Source organism: Ipomoea triloba, chromosome 5, assembly GCF_003576645.1.
Source record: "Ipomoea triloba cultivar NCNSP0323 chromosome 5, ASM357664v1".
In the NCBI taxonomy this organism is placed as follows: Eukaryota; Viridiplantae; Streptophyta; class Magnoliopsida; order Solanales; family Convolvulaceae; genus Ipomoea; species Ipomoea triloba.
Window position 1 is genome coordinate 765913 of NC_044920.1, and position 24137 is coordinate 790049.

The following is a 24137-nucleotide window of genomic DNA, read 5'->3' on the forward strand; positions in this document are numbered from 1 at the left end:
TTTTTTTTTTTTTTTTTTTTTTTTTTTTTTTTTTTTTTAGAGAAAAATGAGACTTTTTATATATAATGTTTTTATCTGTGTGCTCATGTGCTGTCCCATCATAATGTATTCCTTTTCTTGTTTTTATTATCCCATGGGTTGTCGTATATAGTTGGGGGAGACTTGGAAGCAATCAAGCATAACGTAACATTAAGAATCAGACATTGACGGAAACAAGTAAAAAATTGTTTAATTGTGTGTTTTTATTATGGTTTATACATAGACCTTTGGACTTTGTTGCCTTGATTTTTTTTTCTTTCTTTTTTTTTCTTTTTATTTATTACAAGGAAAACTTGCAATCACTAATGGATGGAAATATTCTTTATGTTCAAATTCATCAATTGATATTTATTATATTGTTCACTATGTTTATTTTTACACTATCTTGTAATTAAATATCAAAGTTATAATACAAAATAATGTTATATATTTATTTACTAAATATTTTATTAATACTATGAAAAAATAAAAAATAATAGTTTGAACCAGTCAATCATGTTAATCACTTGGAAGATTTATGGACAATGAAATTATTCAAATAACCCAACAAATTAAAGTGGGAAACTATCTTCTAATATATTTGGACTACATCATATTTAAAATATTCAAAATTTTAATTACTAGCTACTTTATATAATCTTATTCTTTAAATTATGAATTTCTTTATCCACAATAACTTATTCAACAATAACGGTTGAACCAAATGAGCCCCAAGCAGAACACCTAAAGTAAAATTCATAATTTCCTACATCATAATCTTATTGCATGACGTTGTCATCTATGTTACCAACAATAATCCAATTGCAAATAACACACTACAATAAAAAGGAAGATGACAAATAGTGAAGATGAAGACAATTACAATGTTACTTAAAAGAGAATTAAGAATACTTAGAAAAATCCAAACCAAAAGTAGTATTTATTTAGACTATCGATTTTACAAAGTTGCAAATATTTATTTTAGTGACAATTATAATAAATTTCCTATAATATCTTGGATTCATATACTTTGAGTTAAATATTTAAATAAACAAATTCGACATTCAATTTAACTATGTATAAACTTCTCCTATATAATCTTGAATTGATATATTTTCAAATATTTATTTAAATATAAACATTATGCATTAACACATTCGCGCAATGCGCGTGTAAAATTAAATTAGTAACTTGTTATAAGTGTTAATTATATTTTTTACAAGTTCAACAATAAACAACAAACTATACACTTAATTATGTGCATTAGGAGTCCAATAATCCAAACTAAGAATGGAACTCATCACCCTATTGCTAGAAACAAGGTTTAAATAAGATTTCTCAATTTCTCATCTATTAGAGTATGGTAAAAACTTGTGTGAGACCGTCTCACGAGTCTCAATTCGTGAGACGGCCGGGTCGAATATTTGATTAATAAGGTCAAACCCGTCTCACGGATTGAGATCCACGATATGATCTCACGCAAGTGTTACCCTTATAGTATTGCACTTTGACTGCTTAATCTTTTTTTTACATTGAGATATTTACTTTATTTAATTAAAATTATGGTTGCAGTAGGCGCTAGTCGGGTGGTAGACTAATGCCTAGCGCCTAAGTGGTCTAGGCGGTTCTAGGCGGCGACCTATAAAAACAAAAAATTAATTCATGTGTGTGGGTGTATGTCATATTATATATATATATATATTACTTCTCTTACTTATATAAATAAATAAACTTAAATATATATAAATATAATAATAAAATTAACAACGCCGACTCGCTCGAGTTAACTCGGCTAACTCTGCCGAGTTGGGCGAGTTAACTCGGTCAAATTCGGCCCAGTCGGCCGCCAACTCGGCCTAGTTAGGCGCTAGGCGGACGCCTAGGGAGCAATTCGCCTCAGTCTAGGAGCGCCTAGCGCCTAGGCAGGGATTTTTGCAACAGTGATTAAAATTTTAGTCCATGATAATGATATACTTGGATTAATTATTTTTAGAGAAAATTGCACTTTTTGTACCTAAGTTATCATTGGCATTGCACATTTCGTCCCTGAGTTATACTAAATTGCAAATTTCGTCCCTAAGTTATCATTACGTTACATTTTTCATCCCTAACTTAATTGTGCAAACTTCGATAAATTTTAGGTTAATTGTTTTGTAACCGAATTTTTCGTTTCTGTTAATGGTTAAGGCTTTTTAAAATTTTGGTTAACGGTTAATTCGGTTCGAAACTTTAGTTAACTTTTCAGTTTAAATATATATATATATATATATATATATATATATATATATATATATACATATAAAATTTTGGTTAACCGTTCGGTTAATCGAAATTTTGAACCGAACTAACCGTTAACCGAAATTTTAAAAAATATTTAACCATTAACTGGATTGAAAAAGTTTGGTTAAAAAATAGTTAATTGAAAATTTACCGAAGTTTGCATACCTAAGTTAGGGATGAAAAATGCAACATAATGATAATTTAGAGACGAAAATTGCAATTTAGTATAACTCATAGACGAAAAGTGTAACGCCAATGATAACTTAGGGACGAAAAGTGAGTATGATTAAAACTTATGGACGAATTCGACAATATAATTGTCTTATAACTTAAAGACAAAAAGTATAATTTTCTCTAATTTTTATGTTAAGTCTTTTTTAAGTCGGTGTTAAGAAATAATTTTTTGGGATTATTATTATTTTCCTAATGCGTGCCAAACTGCCAAATATCTTAAAACATATATTTTGATAATGACTGTTTACTTGCTTTGATATCATACAAAATATATTATTAATCATTTCTCTAATTATCGGATAGCTCGCTACCCGAATGATCAAATTACCAAATTAATAATATTTGAAATAATTGGGAAATCAAAATGAGATTTTTTTTTATATATAACTGATGGGTTGTAGTTTTCGCGGTGGATGAAAAGAAATAGATGTTAAAATGGAAAGATTTCCGAGTATCGTTCTCAAAGGATGGCAAGGAGGGAATTTGAGCGGTAAGGGGATTAAGCACAAGAGTGTTTAGTGTTTGAAAGCTAACCCAAACATAGTAAGAAATACGCATGGAACATTATGAAAATAAGGAACAAAATGATGGAAACAATCAATTGGAAAGGAGGATTTGGATCTTGCAACTCATATAGGTATCTTGATTTCCTAAGATATTAGGCTAGCAACACTTGGATTATGAAAATGAGACAAGGTCACCAACACCACCACCACTCTCGTGGTCAATGGACTCACTCCTTAGACCGTAATGTCATACTTGTGATCACTAGGCTAGGAGAGGCATTTCGTCAAACACGTTATGTGCCTCTTATCTTCCACTTCTCCCTTTTCTCAAAGGTGAGAGGGAAATGTGCTAGGCTAGGCTAAGGAGTAACCTTACTCTCGTAAGTGAGACTCCTTCTCCAAACATCTCTCATATAGGATGATCATTCCCACACAAGAGTCAAAGAAGATCACCATTATATTCACACAATCAAACTCATAATCAAAGCAATTGCAAAACCAAATTGATCACTTCAAAGCTCAAGAATATCCATACAACATTGCTCAATCCAAATCCACAAAGATCTATCTAATCATACTTGGAATTGAAATAGCAAAATGCAAAAGTAATGACAAGAAATTAAAAGGAATACTTAGCTAGGAATTGAACTTTGAATTTGAACTTGAACTTGAAATTGAACTTTAATCTTGAACTTGAATGTAGATCACAATCTTGCACCAATGAAATTCTTCTCTAATTCTAATCTAAACTAATGAATTGCAATGTGGAGTGAATTGGGGGAGATCTCTCTAGGCTAATCCTAGAGAGAGAAATATTCTAAACTGATCTAAAATTGAAAATGTGAAGGATCCCGAATCCAAAAACCAAAGGAAAAACTCTGTTTTTAACCCAAAAATTGCGCCCAAAATGGGCTGGCCGAACCGCTGGACGCGGGCCGGACGCGCGTCCAGCCGAGCGCGCGACCGGACGCGGGCGTCCGCCCCGCGTCCGCCCGACTGTGCGCTACGGCGCACAGTTCGGACGCAGGAGTTTTCTCAGCTGAAGGGTGGACGCGGGGTGGACGCGCGCGTCCACCTCGCGTCCATCAGAACTCTGCTCTGATTTTCGAACTTCTGCGGGCATTTTTTCGGACGCCGATTTGGACGCGCGTCCAGAGCGCGTCCAAGGCCTATTTTGCCTTCCAACTTCGGTTTGTGAATTCTTCTCCGAAATATCGCCATTTCCTGTCTTTAAACACTTCTTTTTACCTACAAAACAATTAGCCAAGTGTGGAATGGGGTCCAGTGACAAAATCAAGCATTCCAACGCAATTTAAGGCTCAAATCAAACACAAAAGCAACGAATTGTACACTAGACGATCCGATAATAACCTTATAAAGATAGCATCTTTTGCACTTATCAATAACGCTTTTATTTGTGTGCTGTCCCATCATAATGTATTCCTTTTCTTGTTTTTATCCCATGGGTTGTATATAGTTGGGGGAGGCTTGGAAGCAATCAAGCATAACGTGACATTAAGGGTCAGACATTGACGGAAATAAGTAAAAAATTGTTAAATTGTGTGTTTTTATTATGATTTATACATAAACCCTTTGGACTTGGTTGCCTTGACTTTTTTTTTTTTTTTTTTTTAATGACATGGAAAACTTACCGTTACTGTTGGAAGATATGTTCCAAGCAAAGCTACCTTTGTAACCCTAATTATCAAAAGAGCACAAGAGATAAATTAATCTAGGTTTATCATAGTTGATAAGCTCAAATCAAGAGCTGACATGCTCAAAACAAGAAGCCCAACAGGCTAATCTTACTGGGAGTCAAATTTGATTGGATTGTCCGAGTGACTTGGGCTCTGTTTGGCATAGCTTATTTAGGAGCTTATAGCATATTTTAAGCTACTAATAAGTTATAAGCCCTGTTTGATAATGTTCTCAAAATAAATTAGTAGATTAAAATAAGAGCTTATTTTGATAAACTACTTTAGGTAGCTTTTCAAAAATAAACTAGTAGCTTTCTAACTTTTTTCCATCTTTATCCTTATTATTTTAAATAAATGACATCATTACCCTTCCCAATTAAAACCATTTTGGCCTTTTCTCTTAAATATGTTTGGTTATAATTTCAATTTGACATTTGTATTTGAACATTAATTTTTGTATGAACTAGTTTTATGAATTATAAACATTTTGTTTTACTATATATTTTCAAATATATGTTCTTACTTTATATTTTATTAAAATATATTGATTTCATTATTTTATATTTTAATATGTAAACCAACTTATTTAAAGTTAGAACTATTTAAATTTTATAAACATGTCATTTTTTGTGTTTTTACTTTTATCAGCTTATCAAAAATCTATTTTACTAAACCCTTTTAAGCATAATAGCTAGCTTAACAGCTCTTCAAATTTTAACTTTGAGCTTATTGCTTTTCAACTTTCAACTAATTTTCAGCTTTCAGCTAAGTTTGCCTAATATAGCCTTGGTCTTTTGTTTGAAGAGGGCATGAGGGCCACAAGAGTTAAACTAGCATAATTTGGAAAGCCAGTCGTCTTCTCAAGAATGCAACCAGACTGCTCATGTTCTCTATTAGAGAAGACGACAAGATTCGTCGCCTTTTTCAATAGAGAAAGCGGCTAGATAGGCCGCCCTGACCAGTCTGGTCGCCTTCTCCAGTGGATAAGAGATTGTTATGTCATTGGCGATCGACAATTTTATCTTATTATTTTAATTGCAGCGGCGGTGGTCAAGATAGTCAATGGCAGTTAAAGATACTAAAAGGCGATAATTTTACGCGTAACTTATTGGTTACTGATAAAGTGTAAAAGGCTTAATTGTATTTAGGGAAAAGGGTCAAATAGGCCCCTAAACTTTATCCCAAAAGTCAATTAGTCACCTAAACTTTTAAAAGGGTCAATTAAACCCTTTAACATGTCAAATTGAGTCAATTAAGCCCAATAACCGGTAATTTCAATTCCGGCGACATAATCCGGCAGCCGGCGACATATTCTGGCGACTGGCGACAGTCGAACCGTCGCCGGTCGCCATTTCCGGCGGAAGGGCGACCAAAAGGTCGCCTTCCCGCCGGAGAAGGTGACCTGAGGTTGCCTTCCAGTTGAAGGCGACCAGAAAACGTCGCCTTCTCCGGGAGAAGGCGACAGATCTGGTCTCCTTCTCCCAGAGAAGGCGACGGTGAGAAGGCGACGTTTTCTGGTCACCTTCAACTGGAAGGCGACCTCAGGTCACCTTCTCTGGCGGGAAGGCGACCTTTTGGTCGCCCTTCCGCCGGAAATGGCGACCGGCGCCGAAATATGTCGCCGGCTGCCGGATTATGTCGCCGGAATTGAAATGACCTGTTATTACAGGTCATTTACCGGTTATTGGGCTTAATTGACCCAATTTGACATGTTAAAGGGTTTAATTGACCCTTTTAAAAGTTTAGGTGCCTAATTGATTTTTTGGGTAAAGTTTAGGGGTCTATTTGACCCTTTTCCCTTGTATTTATAGTTCAAGTGACTATTTCACCCAAAAAAAAAGAAAAATAGTATCAAACTTAGCAATTACCTTATGGTTATTATCTACAATCTATCTACAATCTTAATAAGAGCTAATAAAGTTAGGGCCCTAACGAGAAGAAAAAAAATATTGATGGTAATTATTACTTAAACGAATGGTTCATATTATTTTGATATTAGTAATTTTTTTTTTATGATTTTCCTTCTTTACCCTCTATTATATTATTTTCTTCCATTAAATAACCCTACATTTCGATAGTATAAACTTTAGTAACGGAATATTCCGTTAACTTTTAACTTACCTATTGATTTCTATAAGAAAGGTCTTAGGTTCAAACCACATCCCAATTAGAGTTGGCATAATTGTTAAACATATACTACGAATATGTTAGAGTATTATTATTGAAAAGTAAGTACCACACTCTATTATTTTTATTAAATTAAATAAATTAGCAGCTACAACAAAAAAAAATACATATGCATTTCTTTAATTTAGAATTTGATGTTTACAATTACTTTACTCAAAAAAATTTTATTCATATCAAAATACTAAAAAAGAGATATAATTTCATTAGTTATATTGTCTTTATTTTCTACAATAAAAATCAGTGTTGCAAAAATCCCGCCAAGGCGCCAATTAATCCCCGCCTAGGCGCTAAGCCCTGGTCGACCGCCTAGCGTATCACCTTAAATGGTGGTATAGGCGGCTGGCCGGCTAGGCGACCATCTAGGCTGCCGAATTTCCGCCTAGGCCGCTTAGGCGCTGACCGCTTAGGCCTCCTAGGCGCCGACTAGACCTCCTAGGCATCGACTAGGCCGCCTAGAAAGCCAATTAACTATTGTTCTTCTCTTTTTAATGGGTTATTTCACTCAAAACAACATCGTTTTGAGCAAAGTAACCCTAAATTGTACAAACTCTATATGTTTTTAGGTGAATATTTAATATTTTAATATTAACTATTAAAGTATTATATAATTTATAATTATTAGTCTTTAAAAATTGAAAATATTTAAACAAGTTTTTAAAAAATAAAAAAATAAGAAAAAATAAAATACATTGGCACACAGGCACCGATTAATCCCCGCCTAGGTGCTCCCTGAGCGCCCGTTGATTTTTTCAACCATGATAAAAATTACTAATTATCAATTTTTTTTGTGAGTATTGTTGACTCTGTTACAATGCAGTATCTGTTCATAACTACTTTCTCAACCTACTAAAGCACAAAGAGTCACTCACCCCCTTCAATATAGGAGTGCAACCTGGTGCCAATAGACCACAAGGTCTTGGTTAATTTCATTAGTTATGTCTTTATTTTCTACAATAAATATTATTTGTTATAAAAAAATTTAAAGAAAATATATATTTTCATTAGTTACATTGTCTTTATTTTCTACCATGTAAAGACTCCTTACCTTCAAATTTATTAATTAATTATATTCAGTACATTATTCATTGTCTTATTTTTACACTATCTTGTAATTAAATACTCCGTATCAAAGTTATAATACAAAATTTGACTAAGTATTTAGATCAGACTACTGTTTTTACAAAATTGCAAATATTTATTTTAGTGACAATTATAATCAACATCTCATATATTATCTTGCATTCATATACTTTGAACTACCAATTTAAATAAATAAATTCAACATTCAATTGTATATGCATGAACATCTCATGTATAATCTTGTATTAAATCACTTTGAAGTTCTTATTTAAAAATAAACATTATATTGGGCATTATCGCGTGAAAAAAATTAGTTTGTAATAGAAAGTAAAATGGATTAAATTACAGTTTTTAAAAACAATTGAAGTGCTTAATTGCGTTTTTTAGATAAATTTGATGACTTATATGATATTTATCCATTAATAAAAATCGAAATTGTGGTCGTCTTGGTTGGCTTGTCATTTTATTTGTATATCAATTACACCATTCCCTGGAGCTCCTTAATCTTTTCATACATTGATATACATAGATTAATTAGTTTTATGTTAAGTCATTTTAGATCGGTCTCATCATGCAAGAAAAAAAAATATATATTTTTTCGTAACTTGATTACAATTTTTTTTTTTTTAATGTGTGTCAAGTATATTAGAGTATATTTTGATGATGACTACTTGCTTTGATATCAAACAAAAATATATTATTAATAATTTCTTTGACTTACGGGCCACAACCACTATAAATTACTAAATTATCAAATTAATGATATTTGAAATAATTAAGCAAAAAAAATGCGCAAATTTTACTGCGGACCGCGGTCCACATTTGATTAATAACAACAAATGGTTGAAATGACATTCGTTCCGCACAACTGCAGTTTCCTTTCAACATAACTGCAGTATCAGTTTAACACAACTGCAGTTCCTTTTTGATATATATAACTGCAGTTTCATTCAACATTATACACTCAAATATGTGAAATTGTTATTCAATTTCCTTTCAACAAAACTACAGTTTCTTTTATAATACACTGCAGTTTCCTTTCAACACAACTACAATATCATTTCGATATAACTAAAGTTTCATTGAACAATATACACCCAAAAATGTGAAATTGTTATTCAGTATCAGTTCAACACAACTGCAGTTCACTTTCAACAAAACTGCAGTTCCTTTTCGATATATATAACTACAGTACCCAAAAATGTGAAACTGTTATTCAGTATCAGTTCAACACAACTGCAGTTCCCTTTGAACGCAACTGCAGTTCATTTTCGATATAATACAGTTTTATTCGATAATATAAAAACAAATGTGTGGCAGTATCATTTGAAATGAATTGTAGTATCAGTTACGGAACTCCGTTACGACTAACGACCGTTGTTTCTCCCACTTATTGAAACGACGTCGTTTTGTGACCATGGTCCACGGTATAACGACTGAACAAAATGTGGCTTTGTAAAGTGATAGGTATTAACTTCCCGATCTACGTATTCTATTCCCGCTCTACCGTGTTGACCGGTCTCCGCCCTTTAAACCGACCATTACAGGCTACTTCAAAGGGGCTAAAGGTCTCTTGCGGGACACGATAGTAGCCCGGATAGATCGGGGCGCCGATCAGCGGAGAAGCTGCTCCCCCTTGGAACCCACGCGCACTGGTAGCGCGACATTTGGCCCTAATGTAGTGGGCCGACCTCCAGCCCGGTGCATGCTCGCCACGTGTTGGCCATGCCGTAAGCTCGGTAGCTGTCGCCTAGTCCTCTATAAATATGACATTTAATGCGGTATTGAGTACTTTTGGTTGTTTCTTCTACATGATAGTCAAAGAGACCGGGAACCTCTGACCCACTGTTACGTTGACTGGATTCTCCTAGGGTATTCCATATTGTACCCGACTTAATCATCAATAAAGAGTATTTTATTCATACATCGTATTTTACTCTATCTTAAAGTTTAAAAGGCTTTATTTTATTTATACTTCAAAACTATTTCACTCGGAAAATACTACTTGTACTTTCAAATTTTATCCTAATTTTTACTCTTCTTACAAGTCTTAATGTAGATAACTTTTTTTAGACTCATAAGATAAAAGACAAAAACTTTTGTGATATCGTCTCATCGTGAGATGGATCGGGTCATGTCAATATAAAATTGTAATACTTATACGCACAAATGTAATACTTATATGCTCAAATGTGATACTAATCAAGAATATAATTTTTTTATTTATTTATAAGGGTAAATGTAATACTTTTAAGGGAAATGCAATACTTTTACATTTTGATTTAAAAGTATTACATTTTTCCTTAAAAATATATTATATTTTCCCTTATGAATAAGAAGCACTTGCCAACATTACTTATTATGAAAAATGTAATACTTTTGATATAAAATATAATACTTTTACATCAAAATAAAAAGTATTACATTTTTTTCTCAAAATATTATTTTTCTTTATAAATAACAAATATTTTATTCGCGATTAGTATTGCATTTGAGTATATAAATGACATTTTCACATATAAGTATGACATTTGCAGGTTGCTTCGCCCAATCCGACCTCACACAAATATGACTCAAGATAAAAATGTGTTATTCATGCTTGTAGATCGAGAGAGAATAATTGATGATGTAAAATTTGGGAATATCATACTTAAAACCCATTTCACCCTTTCCCTATTATTATAAATAGCCTCGTAAGGAGGCTAAGCTAAAAGCACAGTGAACCTCCAAACCCTTGTCTTCGTCTTCTTTCGTATATCTGTCTGTGATTAATTGAAGAAGTGAATTGAAAACATGGATGCTTTTCTCCTTTACTCACTTGTCTTTACAGTCCTTTACGTGTCCCTTTCCATCATTTACTTCATCACTAAGCCCAATACCTCAAAACCAAACCTCCCGCCGGGCTCCACCGGCTGGCCGGTGGTCGGAGAAAACATTGACATGATGGTGTCGGGGCCGGAGAAATACATATCCGACAGGATGAACAAGTATTCGTCGGAGGTTTTCAAGACCTCCATAGCTGGGGAGAAAGTGGCGGTGTTTTGCGGCGCCGCCGGGAACAAGTTCTTGTTCACCAACGAGAACACCCTCCTGACCACGTGGTGGCCGCAGTCGGTGACGAAGCCGCTGATGCTCCCCACCAATGCCCAAAACGGCCTCAAGAAGATCACGATAATCAACCGGACCCACGTCCAAGAGATTCTCAAACCGGAGAATCTCAAACACTACATCTCCACCATGGATTCCATGGCCAAGGTATAACGTTTTAATTACTTTGCAATTAGTATTAATATAATGTTCGTTATTATTAGGATTATCACAGTTGGTATAAGGGTTCCTAATTTTCTTCAGGTTACTAGAGTTATCTTTTATAAAGTTACACAAGGAACTATTATGAATAGGTCATAACTATAGAAAGCACTTTTAATAGTGTAAGAGCATCTCCAATAGTGATTTTTTTTTTTTTTTTGTGATTTTTGAGAAATTTTGTAAGTGTGTTTAGGAAAGAAAAAATGGGGAAAAAAAACAAAGCTGTTTAAAAAAGGAAAAAAAAAACTGAAAAGGTTATTACAACTCGCACCCAACTGGGGCATGCACTCTGGGGCCGCTAGATTCCTCCCAATCAGCTGGGTCCCACAATCTGTCAAAACCCACAAATTTGCAGCAGCAGTTTGGCTTCTTTCTCTTCTCTCTTTTCCATGTTGGCAATATTTTTCTTAACAACCTTGAAGAAATCACTATTGGGGAAGTCTTAAGTATGTATTGGACTAATTTTTGTTCTCACCTGGTTAGCCCAATTAAAGGGATCTCTTTAAAAGTGTGTATACGGTCACTAATACTAACCAAACTGGTTTATGTGGTTACACAAGGAACATCTCGCCGAGGAGTGGGCGCCCTTCGGAGAAGTCAAGGTTTATCCTCTCTCCAAATATTACACCTTCGCTCTGGCGTGCAAGCTATTCTTGAACATTGAGGGCCGCGACGAGGTTAAAAGGCTGTTGGACCCTTTACTCATCGTCACCTCCGGCATGTTCACCCTGCCGCTCAACCTCCCCGGCACCGCCTACAACCGCGCCATGAAAGCCGGCAGCATGCTGCGCTGTCGGCTCGTGGAGGTGATTAAGAAGAGGAAGGCGATGATGAGTAGTAGTTCAGGCAAGGTGGGGGAGCAGGGACAAGACGTGTTGGGCCGCCTCCTTAGCGCTACCGATGAGGAGGGACAACACATGAACGAGGCCCAGATTTACAACAATATTATCGGACTTATCATTCCCAGCTACCATTCTACCAGTTCTGCCATAACCTTTATATTGAAGTATCTTGCTGAACTTCCCCATATTTATGACCAAGTCTACACAGGTAATAACTATTTACCAGACACCCCATAATACTTTTTAAGTTAAAATATGAATGTTAAGAATTTGATATTTCGCAGAACAAATGGAGATTGCCAAGTCGAAGGGACCAAATGAGAGATTGTGTTGGGAAGATATTCAAAAGATGAAATATTCATGGAATGTAGCATGTGAAGTACTAAGGCTAATCCCACCAGGACAAGGTGGCTTTAGAGAGACTGTCAAAGATTTTATCTACGCTGGATTTATTATTCCAAAAGGATGGAAGGTTAGTCATCAACATTATAGATGATTATAGTTACCCCTATATATATGTGTGTGTTTTGGATCCTGCTGTGAGAACACTTTCATACGAGAGAAATAAAAACTAATATCAGCTTTACATTTCTAAAATTCGATCAGATCAGATTTTTACAAAAGATGCTTGACATATTTGTAATTATCACCAACTTCACTGTGCAAATAACACTTGACTTCAACAATAAGTCTAAACTTATAACTTTTTGTGAATGACATTTGTACAGACGTTCTGGAATCCGTATTCAACACACAAGAATCCCAAATATTTCACAGAACCAGAGAAGTTTGATCCATCAAGATTCGAGGGAAATGGACCTGCACCCTTCACCTTTGTGCCGTTTGGCGGCGGGCCGAGAATGTGTCCGGGAAAAGAGTACACTCGACTAGAACTACTTGTGTTCATGCACAATGTTGTCACCAACTTCAAATTGGAGATATTGATGCCGGACGAGAAGATAGTCTATAGTAATGGAGTGCCGATTCCGGTCAATGGCCTTCCTATCAGATTTATACCCCATTAGAACTAACTTTTTGTTGCACTGCAACATTTATCTACTATCTAAATCTCCATCTCTATTTCTATGTAATATAAAATTTAATAAGAGTCCATGGTGTTAGTGCTCAATTATAAGAAAATTGTGTTGGTAATATAAGTTGTATTAAATGTTTATTATTTGTGTTATTTGTATTTGACAATAATAATGTTACTCGAAACGTATTTGGAAAAAAGGTAGTTTGTATTACTGAGGTCTAGGTACTAAATTAAATGAGTACAACGCCTCCTATGTTGTGTAACAGAGGTTGTAATAACTATCGTGTCCCTAATAACTACGAGCTCTCCTCATTAAGCGTTCGCACCCCTTCATAACTTTGCTCTTTTAATGAGGCGCTGCTATTTAATAATATTAGGCATCCGTTACACTTGATCTTCTGGGTCGATTCGCAATGGTGGGTCTGAGACCAATTATACTGTCACGTGTTCCCTTACTCCTGAATGGCTAAGGCGCTGCTATTTAATAATATTAGGCATCCATTACACTTGATCTTTTGGGTTGATTCGCAATGTTGGGTCTGAGACCAATTATCCTGTCACATGTTCCCTTACTCCCGAATGGCTAAGGCGCTGCTATTTAATAATATTAGGCATCTGTTACACTTGATCTTCTAGGTCGATTCGCTATGTTGGGTCTGAGACCAATTATCTTGTCACATATTCCCTTACTCCCAAATGGCTAAGGCTTGAGTCGGCTAGGAAGTAATAATAGATGTAGATTTCTACTGTTTGGTTCACAAAGGGGAATAAACATGAGATAATATGAGAAGTCATATTCTTGTGTTTGGTTGGATCTTTGAATAGAAAATATGAATATCATTTAAATAATCAAAATACCCCTATCTAAAATAAAACATACATACATACATACATACATATATATATATATATAGAGAGAGAGAGAGAGAGTTAGGATCATATGAGATCACTTGTNACACATGAACGAGGCCCAGATTTACAACAATATTATCGGACTTATCATTCCCAGCTACCATTCTACCAGTTCTGCCATAACCTTTATATTGAAGTATCTTGCTGAACTTCCCCATATTTATGACCAAGTCTACACAGGTAATAACTATTTACCAGACACCCCATAATACTTTTTAAGTTAAAATATGAATGTTAAGAATTTGATATTTCGCAGAACAAATGGAGATTGCCAAGTCGAAGGGACCAAATGAGAGATTGTGTTGGGAAGATATTCAAAAGATGAAATATTCATGGAATGTAGCATGTGAAGTACTAAGGCTAATCCCACCAGGACAAGGTGGCTTTAGAGAGACTGTCAAAGATTTTATCTACGCTGGATTTATTATTCCAAAAGGATGGAAGGTTAGTCATCAACATTATAGATGATTATAGTTACCCCTATATATATGTGTGTGTTTTGGATCCTGCTGTGAGAACACTTTCATACGAGAGAAATAAAAACTAATATCAGCTTTACATTTCTAAAATTCGATCAGATCAGATTTTTACAAAAGATGCTTGACATATTTGTAATTATCACCAACTTCACTGTGCAAATAACACTTGACTTCAACAATAAGTCTAAACTTATAACTTTTTGTGAATGACATTTGTACAGACGTTCTGGAATCCGTATTCAACACACAAGAATCCCAAATATTTCACAGAACCAGAGAAGTTTGATCCATCAAGATTCGAGGGAAATGGACCTGCACCCTTCACCTTTGTGCCGTTTGGCGGCGGGCCGAGAATGTGTCCGGGAAAAGAGTACACTCGACTAGAACTACTTGTGTTCATGCACAATGTTGTCACCAACTTCAAATTGGAGATATTGATGCCGGACGAGAAGATAGTCTATAGTAATGGAGTGCCGATTCCGGTCAATGGCCTTCCTATCAGATTTATACCCCATTAGAACTAACTTTTTGTTGCACTGCAACATTTATCTACTATCTAAATCTCCATCTCTATTTCTATGTAATATAAAATTTAATAAGAGTCCATGGTGTTAGTGCTCAATTATAAGAAAATTGTGTTGGTAATATAAGTTGTATTAAATGTTTATTATTTGTGTTATTTGTATTTGACAATAATAATGTTACTCGAAACGTATTTGGAAAAAAGGTAGTTTGTATTACTGAGGTCTAGGTACTAAATTAAATGAGTACAACGCCTCCTATGTTGTGTAACAGAGGTTGTAATAACTATCGTGTCCCTAATAACTACGAGCTCTCCTCATTAAGCGTTCGCACCCCTTCATAACTTTGCTCTTTTAATGAGGCGCTGCTATTTAATAATATTAGGCATCCGTTACACTTGATCTTCTGGGTCGATTCGCAATGGTGGGTCTGAGACCAATTATACTGTCACGTGTTCCCTTACTCCTGAATGGCTAAGGCGCTGCTATTTAATAATATTAGGCATCCATTACACTTGATCTTTTGGGTTGATTCGCAATGTTGGGTCTGAGACCAATTATCCTGTCACATGTTCCCTTACTCCCGAATGGCTAAGGCGCTGCTATTTAATAATATTAGGCATCTGTTACACTTGATCTTCTAGGTCGATTCGCTATGTTGGGTCTGAGACCAATTATCTTGTCACATATTCCCTTACTCCCAAATGGCTAAGGCTTGAGTCGGCTAGGAAGTAATAATAGATGTAGATTTCTACTGTTTGGTTCACAAAGGGGAATAAACATGAGATAATATGAGAAGTCATATTCTTGTGTTTGGTTGGATCTTTGAATAGAAAATATGAATATCATTTAAATAATCAAAATACCCCTATCTAAAATAAAACATACATACATACATACATACATATATATATATATATAGAGAGAGAGAGAGAGAGTTAGGATCATATGAGATCACTTGTTTAGGTAAGATCGTGAGATCAGATCTTGTGCATCCATTTAATAATTTAATGGTCTAGATTGATTTAAAATTCTAGGTTGAAGTGTGTGCGAACGGTAATAAAATGTGTGTGGATGGTGATTAAATGTGTGCAAACGGTGATTGATGTACAAGATTTTATCTCAAAATTTTTTAATGGTCTAGATTGATTAAGATTCCAAGTTGAAGTGTGTGCGAACCGTGATTAAATGTGTGCAAACAAAGTGTGTGTGTGTCAATTAATCTAGACCATTAAAAAGTATTAAATGGATGCACAAGATGTGATCTCACGATCTTACCTAAGCAAGTGGTCTCACTGGAACCCTACCCTATATATAATAATAATAATAATAATAATAATAATAATAATAATAATAATAGTTGTAGATTTCTACTGTTTGGTTCACAAAGGGGAATAAACATGAGATAATATGAGAAGTCATATTCTTGTGTCTGGTTGGATCTTTGAATAGAAAATGAATATCATTTAAATAATTTGTTCAACAATAATGCCAATTCTGATTGGACATGGTTCAAATCTAAGATCTTTCTTATGAAAATCAATGAGTATGTTAAGAATAATAAGGCTATGTTTGGCAAATCGAGCTAGAAGCTGAAATCTGAAGAGATGTTAAGCTAGTTGTTATGCTTAAAAGTGTTTGCTTATTAGATTTAGTCATGGTTGTAGTAGGCGACGCTAGGCGCTTGTCGGGCGATAGACTAGCGCCTAGCGCCTAGGCGGCGATCTATAAAAATAAAAAAAATAAATGCATGTGTGTGGATGTAGGGCCGGATTTTAGGGCGTGCAAAATGTACAACAACACAGGAACCCAAAATTTTGGGGCGCCTAGTCCAGCCCTGACCCAATAGTTAGTATATGTATTTGTGATTATATTGTCTCAAAATTAGGTTTTCACGACTGATCTAAATTCTACTACGTATTATTTAAAAAAAATTTACTCCGTAATATTCACGCGAATCACTTTTCTTCAATTCACAGTTTATTTATATTTTGATAGGGCCTCACTTATTTACTAGCACAGGGCCACGCAAATAAAAAAACCGATCCTGTGTGGATGTATGTCACATTATATATATATATATATATATATATATATATATATATATATATATATATCATTTCTCTTACTTATATAAATAAATAAATTTAAATATATATAAATAAAAAAAATTAACAAGGCCGACTCGCTTGAGTTAACTCGGCTAACTCTACCGAGTTGGGTGAGTTAACTCGGCCAAATTTGGGCGAGTCGATTGCCAACTCGGCCCAGTCGGCCGAGTTAGGCGCTAGGCGGACGCCTAGGGAGCAATTCGCCTCGGTGTAGGGGTGCCTAGCGCCTAGGCAGGAGATTTTTGCAACAGTGGATTTAGTAGATAGTAGATAAAATAGCAATTTCAATCTCTCAATTGCTGAAGTTAGCATTATTTTTTTTAACCTTCCAATTTTTTTTATTTTTTATTTTTGTAAGGCGACATATATCTACATGAATAGTTAAAGTTTGTCACATTTACATTACATGCGTAAGCATTTAGTCAATATAAAGTTAAAATTGTAATTTTCAATTCTAAATCTTTAATTGATCAAGCACCCAGAACTGTCAAACTTGACACATTGTGAAAAGAGGGACCAAAACCATTACCTCGTAAAATTGAAATGTCAAGAATCCAAAAGTCAATCGTTGATGGATTGAAATTGTTATTTTGTATAAATGTATAGATATAATATGTTTTTTTTTTATTATGAAATTCCTATAAAGAGTTAATCTTTGTATATTGTGATTATCAAATCAACTATGGCCTATAGCGCCAACTTGACTAGGATTGTTCTATAACATATATACCATTAACATGAGATTGAATAAAACTTCAACTATAATATTATATTGTCTATATAATATTTTTAAATTATATATACATATATATATAATCTAATTCTCTGCCATCTCATTACATTGTATAACTTTTCCAGTTTTTATCCAATTGGTTCTCGAACTTGGAGGAGAATTAAGAAATCAAGAATAACATCATATTATTGGAGACATTGACGAAAATAAAGAAAAATTGCCAAATTGACTTGGCACTTGATAGGATGTTTTGAAATAGCCAAATGGGTGACTTTTACATTAAATTTGGCTAGGACCGGCCTTGCGGAATTGGATAAGTACATAATAATATATATGATAGGAATAACATTATTAAGAAGGAATAACATATTATATTGTATGACCTGCCACCTCCTAGCTAGTTTGTAGGCCTTGAATAAGTCTCTTAAGTGTTTCCTAGAGTATGGTGGTTCAGTTGTATGCATAGTTATTTAAACCTCCTGATCCTGTTGGTTAAATACATTATTCATTCTTCCATTATATGGTATCAAGAGCCATATATACTCTAGCGAGAATTAGTAAATCTTTTTTTTTTCCTCTTCCCTTATGGCTTCTTCCTCAGACACCCAAATTATTCAACTCAATGCCCCTCCTAATTTCCCCATCAGATTAACATCATCCAACTTCCAAGTTTGGAGGAGACAAATTCAAGCTTCTCTCATTGGCTTGGGTTTGCTCGGATATATTGATGGATCAACCCAGGCTCCTCAACAGTTCTTTGACACTGATCAGAAAGAAATCAACCCAGTTTACATTGTCTGGTTTAGACAAGATCAAACCATCCTAAATGCTATTTTAGGGAGCTGTTCTGACACCATTCAACCTTTGATCTCTTCGGCGCGCGGTGTCCTCGGCGACAGCATGAGACCGGTTAAAATCCAAAGAATAAACATGAGATTATATGAGGAATCATATACATTCTTGTGTTTGGTTGGATCTTTGAATAGAAAATTAATATAATTTAAATAACCAAAATACCCTTATTCAAAATAAACCAAATACAAATATATAATACCTACCCACCATAAAGTAACCCCAAAATGCAAAACATAATAAAAGTTATTGTATTATTTCAAAAAGCAATTCTAAAAAACAAGATAGAAGAACAAAACAATACTAATATATGAAACAGAAATTATATTTTTTCAATTCGTTTATATGTTTGTATATATACATACACATGCATATATACATACACAAAATTTTGAGGAAAAAACAACACATAAATAAATACACATATATACACACATAAATAGACATAAAGAAAATTGTCAAATTGACTTGGTACTTGGTAGTTGGTAGCTAGGATGTTTGGAAATAGCCAAAAGGGTGACTTTTTAAAATTTGGACGTGGTTTAGATTAACTTTAGTCTTGGTCGTCTTGGTGACTTGATCTTTTAATTTATTTATACATAGTAGCTGAATAAACCAAGTTACAGATCACAGATCACATCCAACACAAACCAAACCAATGTATAGCAGAAGAAGATGAGGTTCCTAGTACTACTTCTTGTGTTGTCAACAACACAGGTTTTCGCTCCTTCATCAAAAAGTAATAATTATCCCATAGCCAAACCCAACTGCGATGACCATTGTGGGAACGTAAGCCTCCCATTTCCCTTTGGTTTAACGAAAGATTGTTATCTAAACGAAGATTTCTTCATCAATTGCAGCACGGGAATTGATGGCTCTCCTAAGCCGTTGTTAAGGCACAGTGATATAGAGGTGAGATCAGTTTCAGTTGAAGGGCAGTTAACCGTTATGAAGGGCATAGCTCGAAAGTGTCATGAAGAGTTCAGAGCATTTTTCAGGCCACTGGATAAGGATGTCTCATCCGACGTGGCATGGATCACCTTAAGTAAATTCTACGTTAACCAGACCGCCAACAAGTTCGTGGCCGTGGGTTGCAACACTATTGCCACTGTTTCGGGGTACGAGGATGAACGGTCGTACGAGACTGGTTGTATTGCGTCCTGTAACCGCTTCGGGGATGTCGTGAACGGGACTTGCTCGGGGATTGGGTGTTGTCAGATGACAGATATTCCTATCTTGGCTAAGAACGTTAATTTTACGTTGGATAGCATGGCGGCAAATCGGAACACGGAAGGTGTTGTTAATTGTAGCTATGCTTTCGTGGTGAAAAAGGATGAGTTCGATTTCTCCAGCGATATACTTACTAGAAAGTGGGAAGTGGAGAAACTTCCGATAGTGATTGACTGGATTGTCTCCAACGATACGTGCAGTAATTCTAGGAGTACTTGCCAAGGTAACACCACCTGTGTCCCTTTTGAAGGTCCGGATGGTGGATACAGATGCGCTTGTGAGAAGGGTTATGAAGGGAATCCATATCTCCATCCAGGTTGCCTAGGTAAGTATTGCCTAGTCTACACTTTATATGTACAATTTCGTTAATTTATTTAATTACTTAGTTTTACATGACTGTGTTTTGGCCTCCACAAGGCTAATTTATATAAAGTAAAGCAAAACAATATTCTAAAAATGTGATGGGCTGAGAGACTAGGTCAAACCCTAACACTGGGTTCGATCTTGTGACATTTTTTAAAGGAGAGCAACAGAGGCCAGTGTCAACTGAGCACAAGATACTTGGCACCTGTTTAATAGTTTACATGTAAGACAAATTATGTTACGTGGAAACATAAATACGTGACAATCAAGATCATAATATAAACACTAACCTTTAGCCATAACACTTTTATAGACGATTGAGTAGTCTCGGACTGCCTGTAGAGTTCGAGTGGGTATCTCTCATTTTGTCTCTCACTTCTCTTCTGCTCAACTCTCTCTAGACGGTGTATGAGTATGTGGAATGAATATAAGCATTTAGATACTCTTTAACCAGCATACTCCTAGTCATAAATGTAATCTAGCTATTAGCAGTTGCATCATATCATATGACAAACCCTTAATATTATCATAATTTATATTAATGTTATAATAATAATTATAGGAATATATTATATTACCTTTTTTTTTGAATACTACTAACTCTATTACAATGCAATACCTACTCAAACTAAGAAGGTTAGAAGACCAATAGACCGTTCCTACTAGAAGTAGATTGAACTTGTAACCTTGTGGCTACCAAGTCAATAACTAATCAACTTTCTTCTTAAGATATATAAGTACTTACCACTATGCCAAAAGCTATACCTAGTAGCCAAGGCGTAACTTTATTTCCTTATAGATTGCCATCACATTTTAAAGGGGCAAGGTGTTAGACTTAGCCCTTCACCGGCTTCCGCCTAACAACCCTAGCTACCAATTATTGGACTTTGGCCTTTACAATTTCTATTTGTTATTTATTTAGATTGGCCTTTACTATTTCTGTTTGTCATTTATTTAGATTTCTTGTTTATTGATGGCTCTGCAGATATTGATGAATGTGTAAATGGACAGAACAATTGTTCTGAAAACGCTACTTGCAAGAATAAACCAGGAGGTTTTTTGTGTCATTGCAAGGAAGGTTACCGTGAAGATGGGAAAGGTGGTTGCCAATTACCTAGTAAAGATGGAAACAAAGTGAACGGGATTGTTTTGGGTAAGAACCATTTGCTATATGATTGATATTGGCATCATTCATAAACACTTATTAAAGAAATCATGAAATGTTGGTTGCATGCAGGTGTTTCTTTAGGGACTACAACCTTGTTGATGAGTAGTTTTTGTGTGTACTTGGGATATCAATGGAGGAAATCAGTACAAATGAAAGAGAAATTCTTTAGGGAAAATGGAGGATTGATTCTACAACAAAAGATTGCCCATGGCACTGCATCTTCTAGAACAACAAGAATTTTCACAGCTGAAGAGCTTAAAAAAGCAACCAACAACTATGACCAAACTAGAATCATTGGTGAAGGAGGTTTTGGCATTGTTTACCGAGGACACCTTCTTGATGGCCAAACAGTAGCGGTTAAAAAACCCAAAATGATGGACCCAACCCAGGTCAACCAGTTCATCAATGAGGTAATTGTGCTATCTCAAATTAATCATAGAAACATAGTCAAACTCTTTGGTTGTTGTTTAGAGACAGAAGTTCCATTGCTGGTTTATGAGTTCATAAATAATGGAACATTTTCTGAGCATCTACATGATAAAAACAAGGCATCTAAGATACCATGGTCGATCCGTTTAAGAATAGCTACAGAAACAGCTGAGGTCCTCTCTTATTTGCACACTGCAGCTTCTCCTCCCATTATCCATAGAGATGTTAAACCCGCAAATATTCTCCTGGATAATGACTACACTGCTAGGGTATCTGATTTTGGTACATCAAGATTAGTTCTGCAAGATCAAACTCAATTGATAACTATGGTACAAGGAACACTGGGTTATCTTGACCCAGAATACATGCAAACCCACCAATTAACAGAAAAGAGTGATGTTTACAGCTTCGGAGTTGTTCTGGTGGAGTTGTTAACAGGTAGGAGGGCAATATTTTACAATGGTCCAGAGGAGGAGAGAAATCTATCACTATATTTCCTTTCCTCGCTCAAAGAGAATCGACTATTCAGGATTTTTGATGACAACGTTGTATGCGAGGAAAACACTGAAGAGTTAATGGAGGTTTGCTTGCTTGCAGAGAGGTGTTTAAATGTCAAGGGGGAAGATAGGCCAACAATGAAGGAAGTTGCAATAGAACTAGGTCGATTAATGAGAGCATCAAAACATCCTTGGGTTAATCATTCAGAAACTAATATGGAATCACAAGCTCCACTTATTGAGCCACCTATCTCCTTCGGCTATGATGCTCCTTTTAGTATAACAACTGCGTATGATAGTTTAAAACATCATATGGAATTATCAGTAGCTTCTGGAAGATAAGTATGGTACAATCACTTCATCTTGATCAATAAATTAGCTATGTTCAATTTTGTAAACAAAATAATGATTTGATCTTTATTTTTTGTTCTAATATGTAACAATTATTGTAGTTTAAATGAAATATATATTAAAAATATTAAATTTTTCATTAAAAATATCACCTTTTTATTTATCAAAAGTATCATATTTTTACATCATAATAATCTATTTATTTTTGAATAGTATTACATTTTTCATCAAGTATACATATATATATCTATCTAAACTTGACTTGTCTCACATAAAATATATATATATATATATATATATATATATATATATATATATATATATATATATATATATATATATATATATATATATATATATGAGAGATGGTTTCACATGCGACTCATCCTAACTTTTAGTATTTTAATTTTATCCAATGGATTGTCAAGGAGACTTTAAAAAACAAGAATAACGTCATATTGGCGATATTGATGAAAATAAGGAAAATGATTATTTCTTGTAATTTTTAACCCCTAACATGGCTCATTGATATTACTAGATTGAAAATTAAAGGCCCACTAATAAAAAATAGTTGAATAGTCAATATTTTTAGTGCTGCAAAGCATTCTCAAATCAGGCGGTAATGAAAATTGGTGAAAAATGGATGGAAGTTTAGCCTTTGGTCTAGGTTGTCTTATAAAATGGTGATTCTTTTAAAATTTGGACATGGTTTTAGAGTAGTGTGTATTAATAACCTTTGGTCTAGGTTGTCTTGTCGGAAAATAATAGTTACCAAAAATATGCAAATGCGTTATAAATCTTTTTTTTTTTTTTTGAGTATACTCTGTTACGATATAGTATCTATTCATAATTACTTTCTCAACCAAATGAAACACAAAGAGCCGATATTGCCTCCATTGAAGCTTGAACCCACCCCCTTCCATGTGGGGTGCAACCAGGTGCCACTAGACCACAAGTTCTTTGGCTATTTATTTCTTACATGTGAAATACTATTCTTTCAATGGTGACTTAACATAAATGGAAGGAATAATGTCATTAAAAAATTAAAATAATAAACAATAAAACATCATATGGTTGTCTTTGTCAAATGCTATTGGACAACTATTAACTATCTTAATATATGAGTCTAGATTTGGAGCGGTCATCAACTTTAGCTTTGGTGTTAGATGAAGACAACCATATGTAGATAGCCATGGCTATGTCTATCTAACATTTTATATTATTTTTAAAAATATTTTGTACATAACTTTTCAATTTATGCTAAATCATTGTTGCATTTGAATAATAATACATGTAAAAGTT

At 34.6% G+C, this 24137-nt stretch overlaps 3 protein-coding genes across 3 annotated transcripts; all 3 read left to right on the forward strand.

Annotated features, from left to right (window-relative positions):
- Positions 1-10795: 10795 nt before the first annotated feature.
- LOC116018900 (beta-amyrin 28-monooxygenase-like) lies at positions 10796-13178 on the forward strand. The gene is made up of 4 exons (XM_031258928.1): positions 10796-11257; positions 11872-12361; positions 12438-12625; positions 12882-13178. Exons 1-4 carry the CDS (start codon positions 10796-10798, stop codon positions 13176-13178), a joined length of 1437 nt encoding a protein of 478 aa, XP_031114788.1.
- Positions 13179-14422: 1244 nt separating this feature from the next.
- Positions 14423-15098, forward strand: LOC116019580 (beta-amyrin 28-monooxygenase). The gene is made up of 2 exons (XM_031259854.1): positions 14423-14545; positions 14802-15098. Exons 1-2 carry the CDS (start codon positions 14423-14425, stop codon positions 15096-15098), a joined length of 420 nt encoding a protein of 139 aa, XP_031115714.1.
- Positions 15099-19472: 4374 nt separating this feature from the next.
- Positions 19473-22826, forward strand: LOC116019581 (wall-associated receptor kinase 3-like). Its single transcript, XM_031259855.1, has 3 exons — positions 19473-20352; positions 21349-21543; positions 21628-22826. Exons 1-3 carry the CDS (start codon positions 19473-19475, stop codon positions 22824-22826), a joined length of 2274 nt encoding a protein of 757 aa, XP_031115715.1.
- The last annotated feature ends 1311 nt before the right edge of the window (positions 22827-24137 follow it).

Coding starts and splice junctions, on each gene's coding strand:
- LOC116018900 (XM_031258928.1), top strand. CDS start 10,796: ATGGATGCTTTTCTCCTTTACTCACTTGTCTTTACAGTCCTTTACGTG. Junction 12,362..12,437: donor TTATGACCAAGTCTACACAG/GTAATAACTATT, acceptor GATATTTCGCAG/AACAAATGGAGATTGCCAAG. Junction 12,626..12,881: donor TTATTCCAAAAGGATGGAAG/GTTAGTCATCAA, acceptor ACATTTGTACAG/ACGTTCTGGAATCCGTATTC.
- LOC116019581 (XM_031259855.1), top strand. CDS start 19,473: ATGAGGTTCCTAGTACTACTTCTTGTGTTGTCAACAACACAGGTTTTC. Junction 20,353..21,348: donor TCTCCATCCAGGTTGCCTAG/GTAAGTATTGCC, acceptor TCATTTATTTAG/ATTTCTTGTTTATTGATGGC. Junction 21,544..21,627: donor AGTGAACGGGATTGTTTTGG/GTAAGAACCATT, acceptor GGTTGCATGCAG/GTGTTTCTTTAGGGACTACA.
- LOC116019580 (XM_031259854.1), top strand. CDS start 14,423: ATGAAATATTCATGGAATGTAGCATGTGAAGTACTAAGGCTAATCCCA. Junction 14,546..14,801: donor TTATTCCAAAAGGATGGAAG/GTTAGTCATCAA, acceptor ACATTTGTACAG/ACGTTCTGGAATCCGTATTC.